The sequence below is a fragment of the Saccopteryx bilineata genome, chromosome 6 (genome assembly GCF_036850765.1).
Source record: "Saccopteryx bilineata isolate mSacBil1 chromosome 6, mSacBil1_pri_phased_curated, whole genome shotgun sequence".
NCBI lineage: Eukaryota > Metazoa > Chordata > Mammalia > Chiroptera > Emballonuridae > Saccopteryx > Saccopteryx bilineata.
In genome coordinates this window covers 6,309,484-6,333,483 of record NC_089495.1, presented here as the reverse complement: position 1 = coordinate 6,333,483, position 24,000 = coordinate 6,309,484, and the positions used below count along the sequence as shown (strand labels likewise).

General features: G+C 43.1%; 2 protein-coding genes across 2 annotated transcripts in view; both read left to right on the top strand.

Annotated features, from left to right (window-relative positions):
• LOC136309099 (zinc finger protein 596-like) overlaps positions 1–19,534 on the top strand; it is a 32,838-nt gene extending 13,304 nt beyond the window's left edge. The window contains exons 3-6 of the mRNA XM_066237160.1: positions 14,360–14,446; positions 14,798–14,924; positions 15,472–15,554; positions 15,988–19,534. Of these exons, the coding sequence (XP_066093257.1) occupies positions 14,435–14,446; positions 14,798–14,924; positions 15,472–15,554; positions 15,988–16,845 (1,080 nt within the window). The 5' untranslated portion in view covers positions 14,360–14,434 and the 3' untranslated portion in view covers positions 16,846–19,534. The remainder of the gene's footprint in view (positions 1–14,359; positions 14,447–14,797; positions 14,925–15,471; positions 15,555–15,987) is intronic.
• A 398-nt stretch (positions 19,535–19,932) lies between these two features.
• Positions 19,933–23,791, top strand: LOC136309103 (protein FAM90A27P-like). The gene is made up of 5 exons (XM_066237178.1): positions 19,933–20,250; positions 21,166–21,344; positions 21,782–21,979; positions 22,429–22,537; positions 23,178–23,791. Exons 3-5 carry the CDS (start codon positions 21,963–21,965, stop codon positions 23,412–23,414), a joined length of 363 nt encoding a protein of 120 aa, XP_066093275.1. The 5' UTR covers positions 19,933–20,250; positions 21,166–21,344; positions 21,782–21,962; the 3' UTR covers positions 23,415–23,791.
• The last annotated feature ends 209 nt before the right edge of the window (positions 23,792–24,000 follow it).

The window sequence follows — 24,000 nt, the reverse complement described above, 5'->3', positions numbered from 1 at the left end:
CCTGTTTTGGATCTGACTATGGAAAATATCCCAGCAGCTGCCAAGAGCAAATTTTCTCGGGGAGATTTTGTTTAGTCCCATCCTTCAGTCCTTCTGTCAGAAAATGCCCTGATTAAAATCAGGCAGGCATCTTTCTAATCTGGTTGTGCTCTGAAATCCCGGGTTTCTCTCTGGTTTGTCTGGTTTGTCTAATTCTTGTTTCTGTTTGGCCTTTGTTTAATGTCTAAAATATGTCTGCTTTTAAGGCCTAAATTAATTTCTTATTTTGGCATGCAAAAATTGGACATGCTGGCTCTAATATTTAAAAAAAATAAAATGATTTTAGAACTTGTAAGGAGCACTTATTTATCAATAAATTCAAATAAAATAGAATGTACATCTTTAAGACTTACTGATTTGGTTAGTGCATTGTGAGGTGTGTTCAGAGTTAGGATCAAAATAGCAGTTCCAGTATTAGGATTAATCAAAGTTATATGTTATACTTGTGTTTTTTGTGCGTAAATTTTCTTGTTTATGTGTAAGATTATACTCAGGCAAAATAAAGGAATTGAGCAAAATTAAGCAGGGCCCTAAAAAGTCATTTCAAGAATTTGTCTGAAGCTGCTTCAGGCAGTTAGAAGAATAGTATAAGGATGCTAATTCTGCTTCTCAGGCACAACCTGCAAAAGGGGCCCCAAGCAAATTGGTAATTTGGCTCCTCTGATTTTGGCTATTAGATTAAAAAAATAGGTCAGGAACGTCCTGAAATGGAACTAACAATACAAGGGTGTAAATTTAAAATACGTTTAGATATTGGAGCTGATGTATCTGTTATTGCTAAGCTACACTGGCCTCCTTCCTGGCCCACTCATGCAGCAGCCACAGAATTACAAGGTATAGGGCAGAGTAAATCCCCTCAAAAAAGCTCTAGTTTTTTACAATGGGAAGATAAAGAAGGTCATTCTGAACTTTTTATGTTGTATGTCCTTCCTGGATGGCCAGTTAATTCATGGGGTAGAGATGTTTTGAAAAATATGGGAGCATTGCTTGTCAGTCCTAATAGTTTAGTCAGTACTCAAATACTTAATCAGGAATTTTTGCTCACTAAGGGACTAGGAAAAGAACAGCGGGGAATTCTCACCCCCATAGAAGTGGCACCCAGTACCAGAGACCGTGGATTAGGATATCAAAATTTACCATATGGGCCTTGGTAGCTCCTGCTACCCCAATAATTAATGCACTGTGCAGACCCAATTACTTGAAAATCAGATGATCCTGTATGGGTAACCAATGGCCCCTTTCTCAGGAGAAACTTAAGGCAGCTGCTCGATTGGTACAAGAACAGTTACAGCTTGGGCACACTGAATCATCTAATAGCCCTTAAAATACGCCTATATTTGTTATTAAAAAGAAATCAGGAGACTAGAGGCTATTACAAGATTTGAGAGCAATAAATAAGACGATGGAAATTATGGGTCCTCTCCAGCTAGGATTCTCTTCTCCTACTTCGATTCCATGGAATTTTCACCTTATAACTATTGACTTGAAGGATTGCTTTTTTACTATTTCTTTAAGCCCTCATGATTGCAAGTGTTTTGCATTCAGTGTTCCTTCACTTAATTTCCAGGCTTCAATGGATCAATACCAGTGGATAATTCTGCCTCAAGGTATGGCTAACAGTCCTACCTTGTGCCAAAAATATGTTGCTCAAGCTATCTCTCTAGTATGAAGGCAGCACACTAAGATGTACATAATTCATTATATGGATGATATTCTTATTACTCATTCAGATAAAGACACTGTATTGACCATTTTGCCACAACTAGAATATTCTTTGAAAAAATTAGGACTTTATATAGCTCCTAAAAGAGTGCACTTATCTTTACCTTTCTCTTATTTAGGACAAATTATTGAGGGTCAACAAATGCATCCACAGAAATTAGAAATCAGGACAGATCATTTGCAAACTTTAAACGATTTCCAGAAATTATTAGATATTAATTGGCTTAGACCTTCCTTGAAATGAACTACCGGGAACTGAAGCCACTTTTCGATAATCTTAGAGGCTCAGCTGAACCAGTTTCTCCTTGGCTACTTACAGCTGTGGGACAGCAAGCTTTAAAGCTTGTAGAAAAGGCCTTGTAACAAGCACAACTAAAATGCATAAATCCTGAAGAATCACTTGCCTTACTAATTTGTCCCTTGAGTTACATTCCAACGGGACTATTGTAGCAATCTTCACGTACTATTGAATGGATCCATTTGGCTGTTATTACTAAGAAAGTTTTATCTCCATATTTTTATCTTGTCACCTCCTCGATTTTCAATGGGCGTAGACAACTCTTACAGCTTATAGGTTTTGAGCCTCATATTGTTGTTGTTGTTTTTTCAAAGGATCAACAACAATGGCTCTGGGAAACTTCCACTAAATGGCAAATTGCTTTTGCAAATTTTACAGGCCAAATTGATTTTCACTACCCAGTTGATAAAATACTTCAATTTTCATTAATTACTACATTTGTATTTTCTAAAACAATTGTTAATGAGCCCATTCCTGAAGCACCTACAGTCTTTACTGATGGGTCCAGCTCAGGAATAGCAGGCTTAATAATCAATGGAAAAGTTTATACCAAAACAGCTTTAAAATCAACTCAAAGAGTAGAATTACATGCTATTATCATGGGTTTTCAGCATTTGCCATGTTCCTCCTTAGTCTGTATACAGACAGCAAATATTTACTTATGGTTGTTTCCACTATAAAGACTGCTGTCTTAGGGAAAACTACTGATGAGGAACTATTGCAGCAATTTCTCCTTCTTCAAAGACTTGTATGTCAACATAGAGCTCCATGTTTTATAGGACATATTCAAGCTCCCTCCATGCTCCCTGGTGCTTTAGCACAAGGGAATGCCCTTGTTGATCAAACTACCCAAAAGAAAATTTTTGGTGCAACCATGACAAATCAAACAACACAGTCTCATACTATTTATTCATCAACAGAATGCTGCAGCACTGCATAAACAGTTTCAACTTTCTCAGGAAGCAGCATGGAAGATTGTTAAATCCTGTTTAAAATGTCCTATATTATAATCTATCCCTTCATTTGGAGTTAATCTTCGAGGACTTCTACCAGGACAACTTTGGCAAATGGGTGTTACTCATATACCTTCATTTGGCAAACAGTCCTTTGTCCACGTTACAGTAGATACTTATTCTGGATTTATAGTAGTCTCTGCTAGAACAGGAGAGGCTGCTTAGCATGTTATAACTCATTGTCTCTATGCATTTTCTATTATTGGACTTCCTAAACTGATTAAAACTGACAATGCTCCTGCATATGTAGGAAAAGCTTTACTACATTTTGTCAAACCTTCAAATTATGGGGATTTTTTACAATCTTTAAAGACAAGGTATTATGAAAGAGTACCCAGCAAATATTTAAGGTCAATTTAAAATATATATATATATATATATATATATAAGGGGGATTCATATCCTGGAACTCCTGCAAATCTACCTTATCTTTTAAAACTTTCTTTTGAATGCTGATGTATAGGAGATGTCTAACCTCTTTCAAACTTCTACCCTCTTATTTGATCCAACTAATAACACTTTTGTTTTTGTCCAAATAGCTCCAGATATACGGAAAATGTTTGTTTAAGTGGTTGGAGACCCTCAAACCCCTCAGTGAGATCTTCCGAGCATGTTTTTTGTTTGTTTGTTTGTTTGTTTTTACAGGGACAGAGAGTCAGAGAGAGGGATAGATAGGAAAAGAGAGACAGGAATGTAGAGAGATGAGAAGCATAAATCATCAGTTTTTTGTTGTGACACCTTAGTTGTTCTTTGATTGCTTTCTCATATGTGCCTTGACTGTGGGCCTTCAGCAGACCGAGTAAACCCTTGCTTGAGCCAGCAACCTTGGGTCCAAGCTGGCAAGCTTTTTACTCAAGCCAGATGAGCTCGTGCTCAAGCTGGCAACCTCGGGGTCTCAAACCTGGGTCTTCCGCATCCCAGTCCAGTGCTTTATCCACTGTGCCACCGCCTGGTCAGGCTGAGCATGGTTTTTAAGGTCTACAATGACCAAGAGGCAGACAGAGCCCAAAAGAGATCAGGTGAAAAACTCAGAAACATTGATACGTAAAGACACATGCAGCCCCATGTTCATTGCTGCATTGTTCACAGTGGCCAGGACATGGAAACACCCAAAAAGCCCGTCAATAGATGACTGGATAAAGAAGATGTGGCAAATATACACTATGGAATACTACTCAGCCATAAGAAATGATGACATCGGATCATTTACAGCAAAATGGTGGGATCTTGATAACATTATCTGAAGTGAAATAAATAAATCAGAAAAAACCAGGAACTGCATTATTCCATACATAGGTGGGACATAAAAGTGAAACTAAGCCCTGGCCGGTTGGCTCAGTGGTAGAGCGTCGGCCTGGCGTGCAGAAGTCCCGGGTTCGATTCCCGGCCAGGGCACACAGGAGAAGCGCCCATCTGCTTCTCCACCCCTCCCCCTCTCCTTCCTCTCTGTCTCTCTCTTCCCTTCCTGCAGTGAGGCTCCATTGGAGCAAAGATGGCCCAGGCACTGGGGATGGCTCCTTGGCCTCTGCCCCAGGCACTGGAGTGGCTCTGGTTGCAACAGAGTGACGCCCTGGAAGGACAGAGCATCGCCCCCTGGTGGGCAGAGCATCGCCCCCTGGTGGGCGTGCTGGGTGGATCCCAGTTGGGCGCATGCAGGAGTCTCTCTGACTGTCTCTCCCCATTTCCAGCTTCAGAAAAATACAAAAAAAAAAAAAAAATGAAAAGAATCTATGAAATGGGAGAAAATATTGCAAACCAAGTATCTGATGTAGAGTTAATATCTAAAATACACAAGGCACTCATACAACTCAATAGCAAAAAAAAAAAAAAAGTGAAACTAAGAGACATTGATAAGAGTGTGGTGGTTACGAGGGGAGGAGAGAAAGGGAAAGGGGGAGGGGGAGGGGCACAAAGAAAACTAGATAGAAGGTGACGGAGGACAATTGGACTTTGGGTGATGGGTTGCAACATAATTGAACGACAAGATAACCTGGACTTGTTATCTTTGAATATATGTATCCTGATTTATTGTTGTCGCCCCATTAAAAAAATAAAATTACTTAATAAAAAAAAAAAAAAAAGATCAGGTGAAATACCAGCTCTTGGTATATGCCCCTAAAGGCTCCAGCACCTTAAAGGGGCCTCATAGGACTCCATCTGGCCCCTGCTTCAATATTGGAAAGGAAGGTCATTAAGCCAAAGCCTGCCAGGCTTACATGCCTTTGCTGTGGGAAGAAGGGGTACTGGAAAGTAAGCTGCCCCTCGCTCCTCTAAAGGGATGGTTCAGTCTCTTCCAGCCCTGCTCCAGCCACATGTGACCTGACTTTGCCCAGCATGCTGGGACTTGCCACTGAAGGCTAAAGGTGCTTAAGGTTGTTGGCCTCATCTCACATGGACAAGCCTAGGGTATTTCTTCCAAGGAGCAGGTAAACTGATCTCATTTCTTATGGACACAAGGGCCACCAACAATGTCTTGCCTGAATATTCAGGTTTTTACTCGTTTCTCAAAGATCTCTGTTATGGGTGTTGATGTCCTATTTTCTGCTGCTTTAATATATAGTGTTTCCTTTATTCCTCCTGCCTTAATGCCCCATGCATATTTTAGGTTGGGACCTACTCCTAATTTAGAGCTCTTTATCCTTTTTGCCAACTTATGTTACGAATTTACCTTTGCCACCCAGCTTAGTGAATCCCAAGGTTCTCCTCACCGCCCCATGGCTGTAAAGCAGCCAGGGAACGGCCCCCTGGGTTCATCTCTCCAGTTTTAAAGAGAACGAAGCTCCATCTTGACACATGCTGTAGATGGCTTTTCAAGTCTACCTGAAGCATTTCCAGCTAGAAGCAGTGGTCGTTGGGACATGGACACTAACTACAAAGTATAGAAATGTGACAACAATTCCAGTACTGTGCAGACATTTCCTGGACTGGACTCCTGCTCCTTGTGACAACTCTAAATGGACTGAACTGGAGTTGGGTTGCATTTGTAGGGAATGATGATGTGTCAGCGTGGACTTGGTGAACATGTTAAGGACATTCAAAACAGCAAAGACTCTTTTATAAATCCTGTTATATTGGCTAAGAATTTGCTTGAAGTCTTTAGTCAGTGTAATGTATTAGAATATTTCTTTGGGTATCTGTTAGCATTGGCTATACTAATTTTGTGTTTGTTCTGTATTTTTTCAGTCTGCCTCCAAATTAGAATCTCGGAAACTGGGAAATCAGGAGTGCAAATCTCAGCACACAAATTAAAAAGAAAAGGGGGACATGTTGTAGACTGCAAATGGCAAAAAGCCTTTGAAAATTCGAGGCTTAGCAAAAGGCTAAGTTCTCCCCCCTTCACCTCCATATTGGCTGTGATGCTGAATATTTGCACCCACTTCACTTGCTTCCTTAAGTTGCTGAAAGCAATTTACATGCCCTTCCTCTTACTCTTTGTTTGTTTAGATGTTGGTTGATTTCACTTATGCATGGTGGGGGGATGTGTGTTCATGCCTTGGGAGAGTTCCTGTTTTAGCCTCAGATGTGTAACTTTGTATTAAGGACTTCCTTGATTTGCATATGGCTATATAATAAAGCGAACTGGGGCTATGGGACACTCATATATTGCCATCAGCATTGAAGAGTCCTCCCAATCCCATCCTTTTTTCTTTTTTTTAATTATTTTTATTTATTTATTCATTTTAGAGGAGAGAGAGAGAGAGAAAAGGGAGGGGGGAGCAGGAAGCTTCAACTCTCATATGCGCCTTGATTGGGCAAGCCCAGGGTGTTGAACCGGCAACCTCAGCATTCCAGGTCAATGCTTTATCCACTGCGCCACCACAGGGCAGGCCCCATCCTTTTTTCTTAATAAGTCTGTTTTCTTAATTCCACACTGTTCTTACTCAAAACCCATAATTAGGAGCCACGCTGGTCTGGGGCAATGTCATAAACTTCCTGATATGGCAGGAGGACCTAGGAACCAAACTCAACTACCTACCTGAGATAAAAGGCAACTCCTGTCTTGTTATGAGAGAGATGGCACAGGGAACACGGTGCAGACATTCGTGAAATCCAGTGTGTGAATGCTTCAGCGTTCAAAATGACCTGTTTCTATAATCCAGCTGGTGAAAGTGACAGAGAGATGAGTCTTTGGAATGGGTACTAATGGGCATGAGAGAGGGGTTGACCCTGACCAGCCTGACCTAGAAGGATTGCCAGGGAGTTTGTGAAGTGTGTCCTCAGATACAATGGAATACTTACTATGTCCCTGGGTTCTTGACTTCCTCTTGAGAAGCAGGGATTTTAAGCCAGAAGAGCCTACCTTCACAACCATAAGAAGGTTTTTCAAATGTATAAATTAACTGTGAATGACATAGAAGTAAAATTATTGGCCTTATAGTTCTACATATTAACATTTTTATTTGCGCACTAACCAAAAAATAAAGTGCAAAACCATCTTCTCACTTTTTTGCTAGTTAATAAAGTTTTAACATGTGTTTTAAAATCCTACGTGGCCAGTACTCTAACACTCAAATTCTCCATGACAGTAATATATTTTTTGTGTCACATCATTATTGGCATGTTTCATTATTTCAGATTTCTTCATCTTTCATTTTAGCTTGATGTCTGCATTTCCTATAGAAAATTCCAGCACTGTGTCCACAGAATCCCATTGTATCTGATGCCTGGCTCTATTTCTAAGACATGGAACATTTTCTGTACACAGAGCACAGTCAGGAAGACCTGGGGGTGGATACAGGAATGGAAGGCTCTTTCTAGCATCCCTCCACCTCCTTGCATCTTTGCACTCCAACCCCCTGCTTGCTGGAGGTTAATCTGGGAAATCCAATCAAATGGAACAGGGTGTGACCCACAGACTGAAGCCCTCCTTATGTTAATCAGTGTCTATGCAGCCAGGGTGTGTCCGTAGAGTGTAAGCCTGAGTAGATTTACTGTCTTCCAGGTTAAAAGGGCCTCAGACTTGGGACATAGGCATTTGCTCCTAGGAGAAGGAACTAAAGGGTTGGGGTCACTGGATGGAGAGAAACCGGCTGCTCTGTGGAACTGACCTCAGCGTCCATCTGCCTTCACCGTGTCCTGCAGGGTTGGTTCCTACTGAGTTCCCCAGACACTAACATGTGAGGTGGCCTCATTCCTTTTCAGTTAACGAAGTCACATCAAAGCTTCTCCTGATCTGTAAAGTTTATTGTGTAAGCATTTATTCCACCCCTTTCCCTTCTGATATTTGAGTGTAAAGCCAGGAGCCACCATCATGGCCATTAACATGCAGATTTGCATTAGATTCGGACAGTCAGTGATGAAACAACGGAGCCAAGAACTGGTTGGCCATCATCTTTAATCCTTGCTTCCATCCGGCGGGCAAGTAAAAACACACTGGACTGTAAACCCACTCATTCAGTGCTCACAAAACTACCGACTTATCCGAGTTTCCTAGAATCAAAGGTTTCTAGCTCACCAGACTTATTAACCTCTGTTCCCCATCTCCTTCCTTCTCCCTGCACAAACTGCACAAACTGGCTTTTCCTTCAGCATTCTGCCATCTTGGCTGCTTCTCCTGGCCTCCTCCACGTGGCTTTTCTCTGCTCTCTGCTCTGTAATGCTAATCCCAGGAACAGAGAGAGCAAGCTCTTGGTCTGCCCCCATTTTATAATGTAGATTCAAAACCTTTAATCCAATATACAAAATAGGGAAGTCTCTGATACAAAGTCACTTATCTGAGGTATGATAGGATTGCACCACCCCACATCAAAAAGTGTGGGAAAGGTTTAGTCCTAAAACCAAGCCCCAGGCTACAAGGATCCTGCCTGCCCACAGCCTACCCCCAAAACACATTAATATCACCTGGGCGACAGGCTTCCACATGGGCAGTGCCATTTTTAACAAAGTAAGCATAATATATTTTATCTGCCCAACATTGAGTATTGCAGTTTTTTTTCCCATTTTTGTCTTGAATCTATTAGCAATTTTAACTGCTTACTTTAAGATGGTAGGTCTGTGCTGTCCAACACCATAATGCCAGTTACATGGGACTACCAAATTTAAATTTATGAAGTAAAATAGCTGAACTCCAGATCTGTGCTCTGATAATTTGACGTGGTCAGTGACCAGATTTCTCAATGCAGACAAAGCATTTCCTTCTTCCTGGAAAGTTCTATTGGTGCCTTGATCGATATCTGATGTTTTGATTTTTTTATGATTTTAAATGCTTCATGTCCCACTTCTCTGAATTAATTTCCTTGTATATGTTTCATCAAGTGATATTCTTCATGTATGTCTCAAATGTCTTGAGATAGGTGCTTATATTTACTTTAATCAGTTAAAAATGAGCACACATTTAAGGCAAATACTTTCCTTTGGTTATTGCTTCATTTTGTCCTATTTGGCTCATGCATAAAGTAACTGCATTTAAATGCTAAGCTTTAATAATGATGTAAAAATTTGTGGAAACATTATTTCAAAGACAGTTTTACCCATTAATATGCAGTAGACTGATGATGTCTTCTATGGTGATCATATTTTCTGGTTTAATCTACATTTTCATGAGTGTTGCATATCATTTTTTAATAGTAATATTTTCCTCCATCCTGGTGCACAAATCACTTGTATGAAGCATCCGCTGCACACTTTAAAAGTGAGCTCCTATGTCAGGTCATGGTGCTTTCATACAGAAGGTTCTAGAATACTGGTGAACCTAGCCTTATTCCCACATTCTGGAATTGCTTTGGTTACACTGAGCATGGACAGTCACAAATATTGAGCTGTGGTGTGTAATCAAGGCTGAGATGATATATTTTTCTTTTTGCAGTATTAGTCTGAGGTACATTTGTTTGGTTTTCTTGCACTCTGTGATATGTCCTAGCCTTCCCGTTTGAGAATCACTCAGTTGTAAGAGGCTTCTGTGTTATGGGCTGAATTGCGTGGCCTCTGAATTCATTTGCAGTAGTCCTTACCTCCAGTACCTTAGCATGCAGCTTTATCTTGAGATAAAGTCATTAAAGGAGTAAGTAACTTCAATAAAAGTATTTAAGGAGGGCCCTAATCCAATTTGACCTTCACCCAATTAAGAAGAGGAAATCAGAGGGCAGACATATAGGGAGAAGGTCATGTGAAGAAACAGGGTAAGATGACCATCTACATGCTAAGGGAAGGTCTCAGAACAATGCCACTCTGCCTGTACCTTGAGCTCAGACATCCCTGAAAGCCCCTTGGAGCAGGGACTGTGAGTCAGGACAGGAGTGAATATCTCAGCCGTGGGCTCAGTCCTGTGTGTAGAAGGGAGGAAGCGTGTCTTACATGGGACAGTGAAATGAAGATGGATTTTGATGCTTGAGTAGTGGAGTCCCCACACTGGAGGGTCCCATGTGGAACAGAACGTATATATAAGGAGTAATTTTGTGAAAATGCAAGGGAAGAAAAGACATTGTAATAACAGGGTGTTTCTTCTGAATATTTATGTTAGAGTGCTATTCCAGGTAAAACTTAGCAGTTCGGTGTTTCCCTAGAAATTTCTAAAGGAATCTTAGCACAGGACACAAGAGAGAAAAAACAAAATGTCAGCTGCCCTTTTTCTAATTGTATAACTTTGTCACATTACTAAAATTTTTGGAACCTCTGTTTATGTCATTTGTTAACTGATAAACTATAATTAACATAGCTGTTGTGAAAATTAAATAAACAAATACAGTGGTACCTTGAGATACGAATTTAATTTGTTCCGTAACTGAGCTTGTAAGTCAGTCAAATCTGCTGATACTGCCAATCTGCTGATACTGGACCCATGCGCCAACACACCAACTAGCGACAGCTTCCTGAATCACGCCTCGCATCTCAGAATTTCGCATGAATCTCAAATAAACATATGGACCAAGTCGCAGCTCAGATCTTAAAAAATAAATTCGCTTCTTGGTCTGTTCATATCTCAACATACCACTATATATGTAAATTTGTAAGTACACAGTTACACTTAATAGAAATTTAACTCTTTTCCTGTGTCTCAGGTATAAATGAGTGAATTAATTACACTGGGGAAGAAAATTTTTTGTTGCATCCACAAAAACACTTGTTCTTACCTAACTCGAATGTGCTGATCTCAAATCTGACATTAGTTTTTCTCTATAAGCTACAGGGTTTTTGCAACTGATATTTTATGTTTACATCTTGTTGTAAAATTATCAACATTTAAATTAACATAATGAAGTAGAATGTCTTCCTGGGCATCACCTTTTTGAAAATATAATAATTTATATAATGCAGTAAATACAATAATAAACTAAAAGATATGATTACATCAGAATTTGTTTACAATTTCGAAATAGAACATATTAAAACACTTATTTTAATCATAAAATTTGTGCAAAACTTATTTAAATTCTATTCAGGCAAAAAATTGCATTTGTAGCTCTTGTGTTTGTATACTTGTTAAGGACAATCTCGTTTGATGCTCCAGCAGTAGTCTGCTCATCACTAACAGTTCGAAGATTTTTGGGAAACTTATCAAGGTGACTGTTCAGGAAGTGAATCTTAGCGCTCATGGTACATCCAGTGTCGCGGAGAGCCAACAGCATCCTTTGAATCAGAAGTTCATAGTCTTCTGCTTTTTTGTTGCCAAGGAAGCTCTTTGTAACTGCCACAAAAGACTGCCGTGCTGCTTTCTCCTCCTTACTCATCTTCCTGGAAAATTCTTTGTCACACATGAGGGTTTGAATCTGAGGTCCATTGAATATGCCTTCTTTTATCTTCTAGTAAGACAAGGCAGGAAAAGCAGAAATAATATGTTGAAAGCATTCACTTTCTCTATTCAAAGCCTGAACAAACCGCTTTGTTAAGCCAAGTTTGATGTGAAGTGGGGGAAAACTGATTCTGTCTCGATTAACCACAGGTTCATTCACAATATGTTGTATCCCTACTTCCAGAGCTTCACGTTTTGGCCACTCCTTCTGTGTCCAGTGTTTCTCCTGAGCTCAGCTGTCCCACAAACACAGAAAGCAAGGATACTTCGTGAAACCTCTCCATTGTCCTAGCAAAAAATTTACCATTTTAAGATCCACACAAATAGTCCAGTTATGCTTCTCATACTTTAGTAAGTCGAGGACAATTTTTATGTCATTATAATCTTCTAGCAGATGATTACAATTGGAACCACTGCATAAACATTGTCACTGTGGAGGAGAACACATTTCAGACTCTATTTAGAGCTGTCAAGAAATAGCCGCCATTCTATTGGACTGTAAGTGGTAACACCTAGCTGGCTGAGAAGACTACTGATATCATGACAGTAAACAAAGTGTTTGTCTTTGGAAAAAGTCCACAAAAATTTGTTCACACTTCCTGCAATGGGATACTTTAGCTAACCAGTGTAGTACATTCTTTTCTTGAAGCCTGGAGGCTAATAACTCAGATGCTTTCTTGGATAGGCCCAAATCTCTTACTAAGTCATTCAATTCGGGATGGCTAAACTGCTGAGGGGTTAATGACTGCTTGGCATCAGAAGAAGACCCTTCAGATTCTACAACCATTTCCTCATGCATCTTATGAAAATACACTTGATCACCATGTTCACTTTCTTTGTCCTTAGAAGAAATAAAACCATTGAAAACTGTAACCGGAGTGTCTCAGAGTGTGGGATAGGTCGTATTGCTGAAGGAATATTAGGATATGTGATCATATGCCATTTTTTCTTGTCGATGCCCTTTGTATGGATCAGACAGAAATAACAGTCACTGCTGTGGTCCTTAGGTTTACGCCAAACCATGGGAATACCAAAAGGCATTCCTTTAATTTTCGTTTTGTCCAGTCATGAAGCATTTCCTCACAATTATGACACACATTATGAGGAGCTCAATTCTTGTCTTGATCGCCAAAGGGAATGTGAAAATAGGCAATATCTGCATGTGTCATAAATGATGAAATATTGCGCCTTTGATGTTGAAGTGTGTAACAGCCACATATATAACAGAAGGTGTGAGGACTATTCTTACATTTACGCCTACTCGAAGAAGCCATGATTCAAACTTAAAACAAAATAAGAGGCTGTTTTTATCAGATAATAATTTTTTACATTTAAAAGCAACTACAATTATATAAAAGTGATGTTTGTAAAACATTAATTGCCTTGTGGTTATGTTCAATCCAAGAGTGTTGCTCTTTAACTCCAATTTAAAAAAACCAATGCATGCCATTAACTGTAACAAAAATAAATTAAAATGCATAAAGACTAGAGCATGCACCAAAAAACATTTCAGATTTGGAATCAGCGGTGCAGAAAAAGTTCTAAAACTTCATGCAACAGAAAATGATAAAAATTATACTCCAGTGTTATTCTTTGTTCATGATGCATGTTGATTATTCCTTTACAAAATATACTTAATTATTATTGAGATGTTAGGGGAGAAATAATAGTTTATACATTTTTCACTCACATAGAAGTGTATATACATATATCAGCATGTACATATATACACATGCATGTGTGTATATAAAATAAAAAATGGTTGTTGCAGCTAATGAAGGTAAATATAGACTGGATTGGAGGGTAATTGGTCAGCTCCCACCTGACAAATTACCAGATGGGCCAACTAGATTCCTCACACAGCTCAGCCACTCTGCATTCTCTGGGCACCCTTGACCAGAGGACGGAGGCAGTTCATGACAGCACCTCTGTGACTCTTATACGTTCTCCCACTACCTTCTGATGCCGGAGAATTTAAGGTTTTCACTGGCAGGATGGGGGCCATTGATCCCTCCAAATGGACTAATTGTTGAGTTGATGGACTCCACCATAAAAAGGTTCTTAGTTGCTTGGTATCCAAATCCGTCAGGGGCTTGAGCAGGAAGGGAATGAGGATCCAGAGGACTCCATGGAGGGTGGAAACCCCTGCTGGTGCAGAAGGCAAAGAAATGACACCAGAGAAGTCCCACAGTGTTTCCCTGCAGGTGGAAACTAAGTCTACATGTGAGTCAGGCATCTCTATGCTTTGGAATCTGGAAGGAAATTGAATAATTACAGATTCCATAGACTTGTTAACACAGAAAACTTAACATTTACCAGGTTGTTATTTTTAAGATATATGTATTTTGATATTTTTATAGCAACCACAGCTACAGCCCTATTACAATTGACCTTAAAGGGCAGAGACCTCTGCCTGATATTCTTAGAGTGCAACACTGGTTTTCCTTTGTTAAGGTGGGAGAGAGGAAACCACCCAGGTGAACACTGAGGCTTTGTGACTGGTGAGACGGGGCACTGTGCACCAGACTGGAGTCTCATGGCTTCTTTTTCTGTCCTCAGATTTGCCTGCTTTGTGCTTTGACCATCTGTGAGGGAAAACCAAGATAAACACACCTGGTAACTGAGATATCGGCCATGGAGACACTGGTGAGTAGGGAATGCCTCTTTCTACTGAAATGGCACTGTTACAGCCATTAAATGGACCAGTTTTTCCTATGGGCTTGGATGTCCTCTAAGTGCAACCAGGGACTGTTCAGGCATCTGAACTCCAATTAAGTTTGCCCAGAACTCTGAGATATTTATCCTGGGTCAGGAGCTCACCAATAACAAAGCGCCTTCCTAACATTACACCATTACAATTCTCATCAGAACCCGGAGCACAGATTGATCCTGGCATGCACCCATCCCACCTCATCTCCTCAGGGCTGGCACCTCCCCCTGCTCTTGCACACGGGCAGGACCTGCTCTGTTTAACCTGGAATGTCCATGATGTTTTAGGAGTCAGTGACCTTCAAGGATATAGCTGTAGACTTCACCCAGGAAGAGTGGGCCCTGCTGGACGCATCCCAGAGGAAGCTATACAGAGATGTGATGCTGGAGAGCGTCGGTCACCTGGTCTCTGTGGGTCAGTCTGTGAACACGTGTGTGTCTGTGTGTATGTGTGGACAGTTCCATGGACACAGGGTGACAGGTACACAGGACAGCCGCCACTGTCCCACTCTGGTCACTGCCCTGATTCTCTCACCACCCTCATAACTGCTGTGAAGGAAGATGTTTCTTTACATTCTATTTTCCTCACCACACTAGAATGTCATCTTGACACAACTGCATTCCATTTCGCTGCTCCAGTGTTCTTTTTTCTTCTTCTGTGCAGGACTTGATGATAGTGCAATTTTATGAGCATAGATCTCCAAATGCACAATTTTCAAGGTTTTACTGCCATATGGTGACCAAGCATCTCCTGACCACTCTCCATTTTTCATAATTCAATTCTGATTTTTTTTAACTCACGGTGACTTTTGAACAGTTTCTGCTACCTAAAATATTTCATTTCATGTTATCCCTAAAAGAAGATGCCAGGTTCTGAAACATTCGTATTAATCACGGTGCAATTCTATATTTCTATTTTCCTAATGCTGTTGGGACAATTTATTGCTTTTTGAACATTTTAGGCACAAGAAATCTCCTTAGAAAACAAGAGATGATACTCATGCAACAGATATGCAAACAGAGAATATTTCCCATGATGCCTTTGGTAAGTTTCACAGGTGTAACACTTAACCATGTGCACTTATATGAGCAAAACACCTGAATGTAACAGTATAATTATACTGAAATTTAGCTCTTTCCAAGAAAACATTTCGGATAGCGTGAAATTAGTGAAGAAATTAACATAAGCCAAGATAATATCTTCAGATATAAAAAAGGTTATGTCATAAAATTTTCTCATTATTAGTCATTGAAACATATTAAAGTCTTCCAAATGTATCTGATACTCTGTGGGTGGGATGCTACAGAAGGGACAATATTTGTGCCCGCAAGAGAGTAGCAAATGTGTGTACAACTAATTTTGGAAATATTTCCAGCACAGACTGAGTGTCTGGTAATCTAGGATTTCTTCGTAAAGAAATGAATATGTGGATGTATATAGACAAACAATTAACACTTTTTCATCTCTTTCCACAAAGCAGAGATCTCACCCTCCAGAGGGTCTTATCGAATGCACTGAACTGAGTGATGAAAATACTCATCAATGTGCCCTGACACAATGTTTCTTAGCTCACGTGGGAAAGAAACCTGAGGTCAACCAGCAGTGTGGAAGGTCACCTAGTGAAGAGTCCTCCCTCAGTACACACAATCAGACTCACACCAGAGATAAATCAAATGCATGTCATGTATGTGGGAAAGTCTTTAGCAACTTCTTTAAACTTCGGCGACACAGGATGATTCACACTGGAGAGAAGCCATTTCAATGCCACCTTTGTGGGAGCGCCTTCGTGCAAAGCTGCGACCTTAGAAACCACAATCGAATGCACACCAAAGAGAAGCCGTATAAGTGCCAGCAGTGTGGGAAAGCCTTCAGTCAAAGTTCTTACCTTAGACGACATGAGAGAACTCACACGGGAGAAAAGCCATATGAATGTCACATATGTAAGAAAGCTTTCAATCAAAGATCATATCTTAAAAAACACCAGATGATCCACACTGGGGAGAAACATTACGAATGCCACCAGTGTGGGAAAGCCTTCAGTCAGAGCTGTGGCCTTACCCAGCACAAGAGAATCCACTTGGGAGTGAAACCACACGTATGTCTCGTGTGTGGGAAGGCTTTCAATCAAAGTAGTAAACTTAGGCGGCATAACAGAACACACACAAGAGAGAAACCATATGAATGTCAGCAGTGTGGGAACACCTTTACTCTACAATGTAACCTTAGACAGCACGAGAGGATCCACACTGGAGAGCGGCCATATTCCTGTCGGCTGTGTGGGAGAGACTTCACACATCGTTCTTCCCTTAGACAGCACGAGGGAACGCAACACTAGAAAGGAAATCATGAAAGCCTTCAGAGACATTCTGACCCTGAAGGACATGGCGCTACAGAGGACAAGACTGTGGAAGAAACATCAATCACAGCTTTAGCATTAGAAAGCACCAGCAGACACACACACTGAATAAACACTCTGCAAGCAACGTGACAGATCTGTTTGTCGTCATACAACACAGTCCAGAAAGCATTTATATATGAGTGCAGCCGTAGGGACGGTACCCAAATGCCACAGCCTTCACTCCTGTTCTGCTGTCACACAGACTCACTGTACGTGTTCTCATATAGATGGTGACAGCAGCAACTGCAGACCGGGAAGGCAGTTGAAAAATAGTTGCAGAGAAGATAACCTATAATGCTTCATTTATAATATATTCGTAATATGAACAAACATCATATATGGGAAACCCTAAGTCCGTGATCACCCTTAAAAAAACATTCAGCCCAGTACCAGGCTTCACATCCACCAGAATCTCAGAGAACTAACAGTAACACGGGGTCAGATGGAGACATGGCTGGAGGAAAACCAAGGACTTCTCACAAACGATCCCTCCCATTGGGGTCATTCAGTGTAAAATCAGCAGAAACACTTTGCTCCTAAACAAGGCTGTGCTGTCTGTGAGGGCTCACACTGTACAAACACGCTCAGTGTCAGGAAGGCAAATACTTAAGAATCAAACTGCTTAGTCAACCTGAAGAGTCCACACCTGAGGAGACAGCCATCTAAGAATCAAAGCAGAGACAATTTCAGTTTCATCTTCTATCAGAAAATACGAGTGTGCATGTGAAAATTAGTAAATGAATCCTTTAGCATAAAACTCTGCAAAGAATGGAGACTTTCAGAAATTACCTAATTATAATTTTGTGGCATAAATTGTATGAAAGTAAAGTGACCAGGCAATATTAAAGACGAATATTGCAAGAAATTAAATCTTGTAAATATAACAATACTAGCTGATATTTGAACAATAAAACCTGTGCTGAAGGTGAGTGTGGTTCCCGGTGTCCCTGCGTGGTTCTGAGCACACATTCAGGCCTGTGCCCGGGGCCTGTGGGCAGAGACCCAGACCCCAGGTGCTCACAGCCCTTCCTCCACCAGCTCTTCCTACAGAGCCCACCTCCCTCATCCATTTCCCTCCAGCGCTCCTGTCTCCCTGTCAGCCTTGGTGGGGACCCAGCTGTGACCTTCATCCCCAGGTGCTGGCTGTCTCAGAGTGTGTGTCCCTGCTTATGCAAGGTCATGGGGCAGGATCAGAGACCTCCAGCCCATGTCTCTACCGCTACCAGCAATGCTGGAGAGGAGACAGGCAGCCCTGCCCACCTGGGCCACACAATGCTCCCTGATTTTTGTTTGAAAATCTCTAAATTGAGCTGTGGGAGAAAGCAGTGAATTCCAGGTCACATTTGTATCTTAGCTAATTCCTGAGGTTACAGCCTCCAGTCTCCCCAGGTGCCACCATAGCTCCTCCTTCCCCACCACTACCCAGGGGCTGTGGGAAAAGAAGGATAAATGCCTAATCCCATCAGCCACCTCTTAAGCAGATTTATGTGTCTGTGTGGGTTTTTGTTTTGTTTTGTTTTGCTTTTTAACAACTGTATTTGCTAAGTCAAGCAAAATGAAGGATCTCACAAGGGGGATTTTTCCATTGTGTCCTCAGAGATGCAAATACTACCCTTCAACCAACACCCATATGGAAACACTGTACAAGTAGTGGTGTGATCACATTGTAAATGATAAAGATGTGCTTCACTACAGTGACCGTACGAAACTAACATATCTAATATGTAATTGTACACCCATACACGTCATCAGTACATAATATAAACTAGAAGATGATTACTGACAACACACAGCACAGCCGAAAGAAAGTTTCCATAAGAAATGCCTCGTTAGCGTGTACTGGAAAAACCCTGTAAGACACCCCTGATTAGAAAAAGCAACATTAAATAACTGGTAGTCAACACACAGAATTGGGAAAACTCTCAGGAGACAACATTGTTGATGGCATTCAAAATTCCAACTTCTTCCATGTAAAGGCGTGTGGAGCCAAAGGAACGATTAATAATTAAAACAATGAAACCAACACGGTGATTGAGGTTTTGTAGAATTTGCAGGAGAAAGGGGGATTGTGTTTCAGGCTGGGTGCCTGACAACCACGAGACGGCACGGCTCTCCTGAGACTGGATGTACCGCCTAGGGAGGAGGCAGGTGGAATGGGTGCCACTCGGAGCAGATGCAGGAGGGGACACAGGCAGGTGCTCTGGGGAAGGGTGGCAGGCTTGGCCCTGGCACCTGTGGGAACCCTCTGTGCACCCGACTGCCTCCAGAGCATGGACCCCAAGAGCAGGGCCCGAAATCCAGGGCCATTCACAGGCGCAGCATGGGGGCAAGAACAATTAACAGATGCACAGGAGGACACTGGGAGTTCAAGGACATGCACACTTCAAATCAGTACCCTCCTTTCTCCACAGTGCTTACAGAAGGAAAACAGGAGACCCCACAATGGGCATAAGCCAGCCGGGATGGTGATTGTGGACTTTCCTTGCAGGACCAGCAGGTCCCTGGACTAAATAAGTGCCCCAATGGAGTGATGCAAGTTTCCCTCTATGAAGTCTCTTACTCAAACCCCGACCCTGGCTGAGGGAATAGGAAAGACATGAGGAATCAGGCACCACCCCCCAGGAGTGGAGGCCATATCCACCCACGGGAGAAGGCTGTGCACGAGGGTTGTATAACTCCATCTGTCCACAGGGGGTGACTCGAGGTCAGCATGAGTCCCCAGGCAAAGTGCAGAATGAGCCATTCCCAAAGAGACAGATCTGTGGGCTCCATCCCCATGAATTCCCTAGAGCGGTCAGCTTCCCTGAGACGGGACAACAGTGGCAGACAGGGTCTGCAGTCAGTGGGGGCCAGGAGGTCTGCATGACACAGGAGAAGACTAGTGAGTTATAGAAACAGCTGCAGTGCGACAACATGACAAGCCCGAGAGAGGTCGACCACGATGGCTGCACAGGGTGCGAAGGGGCTCAGGGCCGCAGAATGCAATCCTCAGTGCATTACTACACGGCTCACCCCACATGCATCTGACCACTCAGAGGATACAGATTCCTGACTGTAAGCACACGAGTCCCTCTAAGATGAAAAGTCCTGAGAACTGTAAAGGACCAAGGACAGGGCATTCCTGCAAGACTGCCTTTCATCCAAGGGCATTATGCTAATTGTATGGTCACCTTCCACATGTCATATGATATTCAACCAACTTAAAGGTCAGAAGAACTGGAAATGCCCCCCAGTGACCAGTTCTCAGTCCCCCTGGAAGCTTCATCTCCTGGGCAGAGAAGTTCCCTCAGTGAGTGTTCTGAGGATCTGCTGACGGACCGGACGATCACAGCTGGATCTCAGGTAGATTTCCTTAATTTAATTTATTTTTTTTAGTTTTGGGGTATTTCCTTGGGTCTTTATATTGTTCATAGAGTAGGGCATGAAAACCTAGGGAGTGACGGGGCTTTAGGCAAAGGAGTGAGGATTCCTTAAGTTTCATAGTAAATCTGAGCACAGAGAAAATTGACATCTTCCAAATGCTAAGTGTACAACAAAAATAAATCCAAAGAAAATGGAGTCATCACTTCAATGGTGGGAGCCAGTGGGTAAGGCCTTATGGAGGCAGAGTGGGCCAGGTATGAGCACGTAAAGCCAGACTGACTGATTAGTTCAGAATCGGTTCAAATATAATCATCCAAATTAATTACATACTAGTTAATTTGAGGCACTGAGGATAGAAAGATAAAAAACAAAAAATAGCTCAGACCCTGATATGTGAAGCTCCTTGTCTAGGAGAGGAGAAAATAAATTTTTCTCACAGAATATGTATTTGGAAGTTTCCTCTTCTGTGTCCATGGGAGATTCATATTTTCCAGAAGGAACATACTTTAATTTTACACTTCTATATGGGGGCCCAGTATTCCTGCAGCACTGAGGATGGTGTAAGTCTCGGGAAATACTGTCTTGCTCTGTCCTGCTCGGATGGGTTGGGATGGACATAATCAAACTCTCCTAAGTGACTCATCCAAACTCACCAGGTAAGCCCCAGTTGCTTAGTCTTAAAATTTTTCCCAGGGGACCGGTAATTATGGGAACATGGTCAAAGGTCTAAACATAAGGTCTCCCAGGGAGAGACAGTGGTTTATCTGAATCATCATGCTGTCCCATCTTCCCTATGTGGAAGAGAGGGTCAACGAGGAACTGTTTTCTATGTGTGATTTAAATGTTGTGTTTATTTCTCTCTTTCTCTATTTCTCTCTCTTTTTCTTTCCTCAGGAATTTCCTAATTCCATAGCTGAGAAAGACAGAACTCAGATTTCAAGGTGGAGTTGGAGATGGCAGGTCCTTCCCCACAGCGTGGGCCCTGCAGACCCTTGACAGCCCAGCGAGGGAAGAAGCAACAGAGGGCCCCAGTGGCACACAAGGCTCCCCGCCCCGAGGAGGAGGATCCCAGGGTGAGTAGAATTGGCTGTGTCAGGAACCGGGGCTGGCACGGATGACACTCAGCATTTGGACAAGGCAAGTTCCGCGTCCATAACTGAGCTGTTTTCTCCCATCCCAGGACCACCTGCCTCGGGACATGATCACGGGGCAGATGCTCCTGCGTCTCAGAACAACAACCTCATTTCATAGCTAGTGTGCTTTCCACCTGTTTTGTGTCCAAAAGTTTTTATTTGGTCCTATGTATTCACATTTTGTCCTCCACTCGCCTTTCCTGTGTTCTCCCATAACTAACATGAGTCTCAGGATCCACCCTAACATCTTCACTATCCGGGGGCCCAGTGAGCCCGTGTTTAGGTCCTTCTCCATCACCCATACTCACATCCCTGAGTCTGTCCTCCAAGTCCCCATAGAACTCAGCCTGGGACGTGACTGCTTGCTCCCCCTACAGGTGAAGTGCAAGAACTGCTGGGCTTTTGGGCACAAGGCAAACAGTGTCAGGTGTCCCATGAAGCGCTGGGGTGGGGCTCTGGCCCCCCAGCCCTTGGGTTCCAAACAGATGAAGGAGAACCACAAGCCATGGACCCGCGGGACCTGTGGCTGTAATATCCCCTAACAGCGCTGCCAGGGAGATGGAGCAGAGTTCCAGGTGAGCATGTGGGAGAATGGGACCAAACTCCGGGGGGACCTTGAAGACTGTGTCTGCATTCCTGCACTGTCTGCATCACCATGTTCGGGCAAAGCCAGGTACATGGAGAGAGGGGAAGCTGCCCTGTTCTCCAGGGTCACACTCGGGTGGTCATACTTATCCTGGGGGGCTCTGGGGTGGAAGGGGGTGGGAGTAGGGGAGGCAGCACTGCGGGTCTGCAATGGCAGGTAGGTAGGCAACAAAGTCCAAACGGAATCCCTTCATGAAGAATGTGGAGGACTCCCAGGGGGAGACAGAGGTCTGAGTGGAGGGAAGTCCAGTCTGGCAAAGACCTGGGCCTCAGTCCCTGGATGACAGGGTCACAGGCAAAGTTTCTGGGCTGACAATAAGCTTCTCTCCATTGGGAATGAGAAATGCAGGGACTCTCACTCACCTGTCGTGTCCTGCAGGGACGAGGAGCAGCAGAGACAGGCTCTGGTCCAGAGGTTTCCCAGGAGACCCCGCACAATGACTCAGCACTCCTTCAAGGATCAGACAGAACCCTGTGACTATGTGAGGGTGAGTGTCCCCCTTCTCCAGTCTTTTTCCCTTTGGGATCACTCTGACTTCCCACAACGGTTTCCGTGTGAGGGGATGGTAACCTTCAGTGTGGACCGACATGGCCTCTACAGTGTAGTGTCCCTGTGTCATTGCTCTGGCTGTCTCTGATGTTGCCTTGCACGTACTTGTCTGCTCCCAGCAGGCTAGGGGCAGTGTTGTCCTGTCCTCACTCAATGCTTCCAAAGGGCCATCATTTGGGGGACAACTGGCATCTTGCCATCGGGGTTCTTACTTCCAAATCTCCTGCCCAGACTTGTAATACCTCAAATGGTCTTCCAAACACCATGATTGTGTTTATTTTTTGGAAGGGGTGTGAAAGGGCGTGTCTTGCACACACGACATTAACAGGAGACATTTGTAAGAAGTTTTCTTGGTTTTTATATGATGTCAGAAAAGGTATCAATGGGACTTTGTAACATCCTTATACTGACCAGCACTGAGGTCAAGGATCTCATTACCTTTCCATGAACTGCTGGGGCATCTTTACTGTCTATATCTTGTTTAAAGTTCTTAAGTTTGTTTTGCATTTTTAGATTTTATTTTGTACTTGATGGTGCATGGTCCTAAAGTGTAATCTATGTGCCGTATTCTCTGACAGTATCCGATCAGTCCTACGCTCGTCCATGTCCACCCGACCCACAGAAAATGTGTGGCCGACTTCAGTCTCACCACTGGGTCACCGACCAGGAATCCGGACATGATCTCACAGAACATCCGGCATGTGGCTACACAAGGTTTGGGCCAAGACTCCAAACTCACCGTCCAGACTCCCAGCAAGAGAGATGCTCAGACCTTGAACCAGACCAGCCAGAACCCCACAAGAAGCCCAGACTGAGCCCCTGCCTGTCCCCCACAAAGCGCTCGCAGGGACCAGAGGTGGGGTTTCCCCAGACTGTCCGTCCTCCAGCCCATCCCCCTGGAGTTAGACCTGCAGGGAAACCTCATCCCCAGCCTGACACCTGCTCAGGGACAGCGCCCTGGCCCTCCTCCCCGTAAGGGCCCTCTCCTCAGGACTGTCCCGGCCTGCCACGGATCCCAGGTGACACCGAGTCCCCACATTCCCTGACCAGCCCCTCCACATGGTCTTCATGAGGTCAGACAGGGGCCTGTGGAGCTCCAGGTTCATAACAGCTCCCTCCATTCTCCCACTGAGAAGCCAGCCCCTCCTGGTCACAGCCTGTCCATCCCAGATGAGGCAGAGGTACCCTGCTCCTAGGTCCCACTGAGTGTCCTCTGTGAGGACCTTCAGGTGTCCTCTTCCTCTGAAGAGAGCGATGGCCAGTGAGTCACCCTGGGACACAAAGACTTGTTCTCCAGGTTTGGTGACCTGGAGCTGACTGTTGATCTCCAGAGGGGATGTCACCAGGAGCAGGTTCTGCTGGTGATCAGACACTTTCCTGCAGGGCTGTGTGGACAGAGGG

Bases quoted from the DNA above. Each gene is read 5' to 3' on its own strand.
- LOC136309103 (XM_066237178.1), top strand. The intron at 22,538-23,177 runs GTGAGTGTCCCC...ATTCTCTGACAG, and splicing joins AACCCTGTGACTATGTGAGG to TATCCGATCAGTCCTACGCT.